Source organism: Agrilus planipennis, unplaced genomic scaffold (assembly GCF_000699045.2).
Source record: "Agrilus planipennis isolate EAB-ADULT unplaced genomic scaffold, Apla_2.0 scaffold49, whole genome shotgun sequence".
In the NCBI taxonomy this organism is placed as follows: domain Eukaryota; kingdom Metazoa; phylum Arthropoda; class Insecta; order Coleoptera; family Buprestidae; genus Agrilus; species Agrilus planipennis.
This window is the reverse complement of record NW_020438913.1, coordinates 139,647-148,063: the sequence shown is the minus strand read 5'-3', so window position 1 is coordinate 148,063 and position 8,417 is coordinate 139,647. Positions and strand designations below refer to the sequence as shown.

General features: G+C 35.0%; 1 protein-coding gene across 2 annotated transcripts in view; it reads left to right on the top strand.

Annotated features, from left to right (window-relative positions):
• LOC108733397 (microtubule-associated protein futsch) overlaps positions 1 to 8,417 on the top strand; it is a 171,475-nt gene that overhangs the window by 154,489 nt on the left and 8,569 nt on the right. Inside the window, exon 7 of one of the 2 annotated variants that reach the window (XM_025973552.1) lies at positions 1,989 to 7,788. In XM_025973552.1, coding sequence (XP_025829337.1) covers positions 1,989 to 7,788 — 5,800 coding nt within the window. Of the gene's footprint in view, positions 1 to 1,892; positions 7,789 to 8,417 lie in introns of both variants that reach the window. The other variant, XM_025973551.1, reaches the window with a different exon arrangement.

The window sequence follows — 8,417 nt, the reverse complement described above, 5'->3', positions numbered from 1 at the left end:
TAATAATAATAATAATAATACTTATTTTAGTAATAAAAAGTTAATGCTAGAGCTACGTATATAATTATTTCATTGCTTTAAATGTCCACTATTACTTATAAATGTGATATTATATTCAAATTGTTAGTTATCGTTCGCTTAAAAAAACTAATGTTTGACTGATTTTTAAGGGCTGTTATTATAAAAAAAAATGGTTACGTTGTTTGTGAAAAAAATTAAATACACACAACATTCAAAATTATAAATAATAATAAAACTGATGCAGATTTACGTTTGTTGATAAAAGAAAGAAAAAAAAAGAAATAGGTCTGCACTAAGACTCTTTATAACAACTTTAAAAAACACGTTAAAACCTAACTAACTTGTTGTAACTTTGCTGTTAACTCTATTAAAACTTCTACGACCATTGAACAATTGAACTTCCCGAGATTGAGCCAAACATTCTGGACCATCTCCCTATTGCGAATACAGTAGCTTGAAACTTGCTGTTATTTTTATACTTATAAGAAAACACTCTGTTCGTTGGCCTAAGTGCTTTAGATGAATTTTTCTTTGACATTCGTTGAGTTTAGATTTTGCATTAATTTGTTTATTCGCAAAACATTACACTTATATTATAGACAGAAAAAAAAAAGAAACTCGATCGATAGTATTGTTGAAGAGCGATTGTTTTAAATCTTCCGTTGTTTATTAAAAGTAGGGGCCATGGTGTGTGCAAGTCTAGACATCGACGATTGTCAAACGATGAGCCTCACACTAATAAGAATAATAAAAATGATAAAAACAGAACACAACTCGAGCTTGCGCAGTACCTATACGTAATTAACTATGATAAGGGTTAAGTCTGGTGCTAAGTCAGTCGCTTCAACGGACTGACGAAAGTGATGTATTTAATGATGAAATGAAGAGTATTGCCTGTGATAGGTATTTTTATGTGAATTTTATTTTTTATTTTTAACGTATTATTAGAGCTATGTAATTTACTTTTTCGGTGAGTATATGCGACGGGATTTTGAAATGAGTTCGGCAATAGAAAGAGACGTACCTATTGCCTATACAGGGTGATTATTTTTCGATGACATTCATTCATCTCTGATGAGAAACCCACGGATCTCGTTAAAAAATAGACATCTCCTGTATAGTGACTGGAACTAGTTAGTTAAATTACCGTATAGTGTATACATACGTATAGTCTGCGATGAAAATTCAAAAGACTGCCTTTTTTAATAGACATAAGACTCTCCTTGCTAATCATTGTCTCCCATTAAAATACAGGTCAAAAATCAATCTCGACAAGATCTTTCTGCACAAAAGAATCCTCATTTGTTTTTGTGTAAAATTTTTAATCACCCTGTACGAAATGACAAAGCTACTAACAATAAGACGATCAAACCAAAGAAAAAGACAACAATACCCACACGAAGTGGTATCTCCATCTCGATTAGTGTTCACGCGCCATAGAGCGGTTGTTGTTTAAGAATTATTCCATAGGTTTAAAATAGATACAGTGATAGTTATATTTATTGCTATTTTGACTGTAAAATAATGTTGAAAAGATATATTAACACATTAATATACATGATCAGTTCAAATTCTCGATCGCTCTACACGCCCCCGTGCTGTTATTTTCGCAGGACATTGTTTAATATGTAACTGTATTTCGTTTTTTTTTCTTGTGTAACTTCACAATCGCACAGCAGTGAAAATTCACATTGAAATATCATCCAGGGTATTTTATTACGTTGCGGCAATGAATGCGTTTATTTGAATTAAATATATATCAATATTAATAGCTTTCTAGTCAAGACATCTGTTTGTTTAGCTTTGAAATGTCAACATATATTCAATTGCAATTAATGTATGGGATCTGTATGAAAATAAAAATTTNAGACGTTTCCAAATTGGAGAAGAAAGTTGACTCACCACCGCAAGAAGCAGCGAAGCAGCACGAGGAACATGAAGAAAAAATTGTCGATAAACATGAAGACATTGTCAAGTTGGAGAAGAAAGTTGACTCACCACCGCAAGAACCAGTTAAACAGCATGAGAAACATGAAGAAGAAGTTGTCGATAAACATGATGATGTATCCAAATTAGATATGAAAGTTGGTTCTCCACTTAAAGAGCTAGAGAAAGTGTTGGAAAAACCAGAAGACATACATGAAGATCTTTCCAAATTGGAGAAGAAAGGCGATTCACCATCGAAAGAACAAGACCAAAAAGTCGAAAAACTGGAAGATAAAATTGATGATAAACTAGATGACATCTCTAATTTGGAAAAGGAACTTGATTTATTAATAAAAGCACAAGATCGAAGCATGGAGGAACTCCAGGACAAAATTAAAGACAAATACGAAGAAATTACTACATTAAAGCAAGAAAAGATAATTTCCGATGAGAAGGAGCAAAAAGAACATAAAGCCACACAAGAAGAAATTGTTGATGAAAAATTAAAATCACACGCCCTCGGAGTGAAAGACAAAACTAAAATAGAACCGCAACAAGAAATCATCATAACAAAAGAGGAATATCATCACGAAGACGAAAGTATTGACGCAGATCATCCTAAAGATACGATATTTGTGACAAAAGAGGAAATTAAGAAAGAATTACCACAATTTCCAGAGAAAGTAGTAGTCAAAGATGACGACGACAAATTAATAGGCAGTACAAAGGTAGGAAAATTAACTTTAGATATAGATCTACATAAAGTAAAATCAGATGAAAAATCTCCAGAAGTAAATATTGTAAGCCCTACCCCTCCCACTGAGGAAAAGGAAACAATTAAGCAGGACATAGTAGAAGAAAGAAAGAAGTCTATTGACTTGACTAAAGACAAAGAAGAAGAAACTGCAGAAATAAGAAAGTCAGAATTAGATGACAAACAGAAAGTATCAGAATCTACAAGTAAAGATGAATTAGAAAAACATAAAGAAATGTTAAAAGAGGAAACTACAGATATATTAAAATCAGAAGTTACCAAGTCACATGATTTAAAAGAACAAACGGAGACAACTGAAAAAGAGAAGGAACCTGAAAAAGATGATAAATTGGTAACATTAAAAAGAGACCAACAGGAACAAGTATCTCCTGGAAAAAGTGAAACGATTACCGAAGTAACAACAACAAAGGAATCTAAAGTCACTGAAAAAGAACCTTCTGTAATTGAAAAGAAAGTTGATACTCAAAAAGATGATGAACTGGTCATAGGTAAAAAGTCACCAACTGAAGTTGACACTACTGTGATACCTGAAAAAACAGACAAAATGCCAGAAGTAAAAGAAACCGATTCTAAAAAGACAGACAGTGATATAATTTCTCTACCAAAATCAGAAGAAAAAGAAAGTGATAAGGTATCAGATCAAAAAGCAGAAACGCTGGGTCTCACCATAAAACCTGAAGTGCCTAAAGTCGACAAAAAAGACGAAAAACAAATCGATTTAGAAAAAGAAATAACTGTGGTCAAACGTGAGTCAATAGACAAGGGCAAAGAAAAAAGTCCAGACACAAAAAGTTCCCCTGATATTAGCGAAACTGAAACCACTTCAAAGGAATCGGAAGTAGTTGTTGAGGATTCGACTGATATACACAAAGAGGATAGTCCACGAGATGAAAAGGAGCATGGAGATATAATTGCTAAGAAATTATCTCCATCAGGAATTATCGAAAGTGAAGCTAGAACAAAGGAAATAGAACAAAAGGGAGAGAAGATTTCGCCTGAAAAGCACAAAATAGAAATTTCAAAAGAAGTTGTCAAAGATGAAATAAAAGAAACGATTTCAGAAGAAAGTATTAAAGCGCTTGCAGAAAAATCCCCCGAACATGCTCCAAGTGAAACAAAAGAAAAAGTTACTGCCCAAGTAAGTCATGAAATTGCAGCTGACAAACACGAAGAGACTGATGATAAACAAAAAAGTGATCTCGCGAAAATAGAAAAAGAAAAGTCAGCCACCACAGAAGCAATGACAATCCACAAAATAGAACATGATGTAGAAACAACCAAATTGGACTCAAAAGACATGACGCAAAAATTGATCGAAAGTGAAAAAATCATTTCTCCAGTGTCAGACTCCATACATCACGAGACAATTACCAAAGAAAAAGAAATAAGCACATTAATTGGATCTAAACTGTCCGAAGCTAAAACGCCAGACGATAAACTACCCACTGTAGACGATTCAAAGAAAATAGAAGTAGAAGTTCACAAGAGCGGAAGTGATATGGAAGCGCGTAAAAAAGACCTCGAAGACATTGCCAAAATTGATAGTCAACTACAAAAAATGAAAATAACAATCTTAGACGAAGCAAAAGAGAAACACGAAACTTTAACAACTGATATCCCAAAACTTCTAGATGAAACATTTGATAAGAAAGATTTGGGCTGCAAATCGCCAAAGGAAAGGGAAGAAGATGTTTTCAAAATCGTAGCAAGTGTTGCTGAAGTTTTAAAGTCAGATGCGCCTCTTGAAGAATTCAGGGGGAAAATCCCCATCGATATTGATATAGAACCATCCACTGAAGGATTTATAACAGAACTACGGGAAACTCATATTACAGGACCTCCTCTTAGCGAAAGCGAACACATTGAGGAGGAAGAAGAGGAAGAAGAAGAAAAAGGAGTTCAGAAGGAGAACATTGGAGAAAGAATATTCGAAGGAGTAGAGAAAATAATGACAGGTATTGGTGGTGTAATAAGCACAACATTATTTGACGAAGCCCATTCAGCAGATAGATCCAAAAAAGAGGAATCCCAAAGTGATATTTCCAAAAAAGAAAAAAAAGTAGACACTGAATCTGATGACAGTCAGAAACCAGACGAGAAGTCTACAGATGTTTCTCAAACCAAATCAAAAGAACACAGTCCCAAAAAAGAAACAGAAGACCACACTAGGAGGAAAAGTTTATCTGAGAGTTTTATAGAAGGTATTGAAAAAATCGCTTCTGACATTGGCCACACAATAGAAACAAAATTATTCCATGAAACAAGTACACATTCTGAACACGAAAGAACAGAAGAGGTACCTACAGTGTCGCAATTAGCTGAAGTTAAGGAAGAATCTAAAAAAACTGGCCTACACGAAAAAGATACACCAACAAAAGAAATCTCAAGTCCTCATGAACATGACCCAATAAGCAAAGAGCACGAGAAGAAAAAGAGTATAACAGAAAACATCATAGAAGGAATTGAAAAAGTTGGCCACTCAATCGAATCAAAACTGTTCCACGAATCTCATCACACAGATAGAAAAGAGAGTTCTGTACACGAGCATGAGGAATTAAAATCAATAGAAACCAAAGAAGAAAGTTCACTCGATCATAAGAAAACCAAAGAAGACAAAATCAGTAAAGACGTTTTACATGATGAACACGAAATAAAAGAAAAACCTGCCGCCGAAACTCACGAAAGAAGAAAAAGTATATCAGAAAAAATAATTGACGGCATTGAAAAGTATATTCACATTGGTGAACCAAAAGCACCTCCTCACGCACAAATGGAATCAGAATCAAAAAAGGTAGAATTAAGTGAAACTCACAGTGAAAAGGTAGCCAAAGAAGAAACACATCCACCCCATGGAAAACAAGAAACAGTTTCAGAAGAACTATCGCAAACGAGCGAAACTTTAGAGTCCAAAGGTTCTTCCCCATCGGAATCTCAGGACGTACTTCATGAAAAAGAAGAAAGTAAAACACACAAAAAGAAACAGAGCTTAACTGAAAGCATTATAGGTGGAATAGAAAAAATTGCATCTGACATTGGTCACACCATAGAAACAAAACTATTTCATGAAGCAGACACGACAATAGAACAAAAACTGGAAGATGCAATGAGAGAAGATTACGATTTCGAGCATCATAAAGAAACTGCAGCATTCAAAACAACCGAAATGAAAACAGAAGAAAAATCATTATCAAAGGAAAAACAAACTAAACTTGAACATGACAGTATGGACATTAGAAAATCATCTGAAACTGTAAAACATCACGAAACAATTTCAGAAACAATTGGAAAAATAGCATCCAGCATAACCAGCACAATAGAAGCAAAATTTAATGGATTTGACACGTCTGAATCCAAACATGAAGAACTGAAAGAAATAAAATCTGACCACGCGAAAATAGACTCGTTAAGTCATGAAATTCATCAAGGCGCTACAGATATAAAATCAGAAAAGTTTGCTACCGAAAAGAAAGAAACAACTGACCTAAAAGGAGAATTAAGAGAGACAAAAGAACATACAGAAACAACAAAAGATTCAAAAATTGATAAACACACGTCAGAATTTGTTAGTGGAAGTGTAGAAAAAGTAGTATCCGATGCTAAAAAATTGATAGATGAGAGTTCCACTAAATTAGGCGAAACATTTTCCGGCATCCGCGAAAAAATAGAGACAGAAAGCAAACATGTCTCCGAAGGATTGAAGGGATTAGTAGAAGAAAAATCTGAATTCATTGAAAAACTTGTTTCAGAATCAAAGGAAGCTCATTCGAAAGATTCTGAAGAAATTATTTCAACTAAAACAACAAGCACAGATACAAAAATAACAAAACACGATCAAGCACAAAAGGATGAGACAAGTGCATTGGATTCTAAAGATATAAAATCTACTGTAAGTGCATTTTTAGACACGGAAAAGGTAGCAACCATGCTCGAACCCGAAAAAGTAACCATAACAAAAATAGAGACAACGATATCTGGACCTTCCGGAAAAATGACAGAATCGGTTATTATGTCAACTAGTATCCACCATAAAGATGAGCTTACATGGAGTGGAAAATCAACTCCTGATATAGCCGAATTAGAAACTGTTCAGGATGTTTCAGACTTGAAGGCATCGACCCCACCTACTGTTCCAGTCAGTCCCATTGTTAAGGAAGAAGGCATTAGTCAAACCGTGTCTTCTGTGAAAGTGTTAGATTTGAGAAGTTCAACTCCAGCAAGTGACGATCTCGAACATAGTGATCTTAGTTCTAGTCAGTTTTCTAAAGTGGTTTGGGAAAGTGATAAACAAAACCTTAGTGACGACGACGATCTACCAGGCACTCCACTAAGCACAACCTCTCAGGTGGCTGCGTCCAGTTCTTCGCACGATTTAGAAGATGACAGTGTAAAACTGATGAGCAAATTCGATCCAATGAGCATGTCTCTGTACGGAGCTCTACCAGAAGATTCGAAAGAAGACGAAATGAAGTCCAGTAGATTATTAGACGAAGCCGATCTAGATTTTGATAAAGCAATGATAGATGATCGTGGTGATCATCTGTTTGGTTCTACGTCACCAAGTTACATGTACGAAGTAACTACGGCTAAATATACTGTGATGTCGGAAGCAGGTAAAAGTAGTGATGGGAGAAGTCAAGACTTGATGACGTCTAGTTTTATAGGCGAACTACCTAAAGAAACCCGCCCTCAGAGTTCTGAAGGTGATAAAGATAAAGTAGATGACGTAGTAAAATCGTGGGGTAAACCGCTGGGTTTGCCAAGTCCCGCGCCTTTGAACGATAACAAGGGGACTCCTAAAAAGGAACGAAAAATACCGCCCAACGTATTGGCCAAAAATAAATTGAACGAAGACAAGAAAATGATGGATTCTAAGAAGAGTAAAAAGTACACACCTGTTTACGTCGATCTCACATACGTTCCTCACTTTGGAAATTCGAATTATTGCGCCGTCGACTTCTTTAGAAGAATACGTGCAAGATATTATGTTTTCTCCGGATTGGAGCCCAGCAAGGATGTTTATAATGCTCTGTTAGAAGCGAAACAGACATGGGAAGACAAAGATCTAGGTAAGTCAGTAAACTTGAATTAGAAGAGATAATAAATTAATTGATTTAGGTAATTGACTTATTGGCTTCAAGCATAAAATATACATCAAAGCCTTTCTAATTACATGCGTGAGTCAAACAAAGTACGAGAAAAAAAGTTTTTTAACCATTTTTTAGAACCGTCAAAAGTCATACATCCTTAAAAATAATATTTTATTTCTCATCTAATTTTTAAACGGATTTTCAGCGGTAATAGTGTAAAAAGGTAAGTTTTGAAATGCATACGAGACACATCTATAAAATTTGACTGACTTATTGTAAAACTTTCGCCTAATTATACAATTTCATCATCATCATAAGGTCGTCAGTCCTAAGACTGGTTGGACACATACCTCCACTCTTTCCTATTCTGAGCTAAACTTCGCATTTCTCTAAAACTAGAACAACCCACATCCTTAACCATTTGTGAGCAGTAATCTAACCTATGCCTACCTCTACCCATCCTAACTCCTGTTTCTGCCTCTAATATGTCTCTGATTAGACCTTCATGCCTAAGAAGGTGTCCTACCAACCTATCTCGCCTATTTTTTATTGACTTCCATAGAGTCCTCTGTTCTCCTATTCTTTCCAATACCTCTTCATTTCTAACC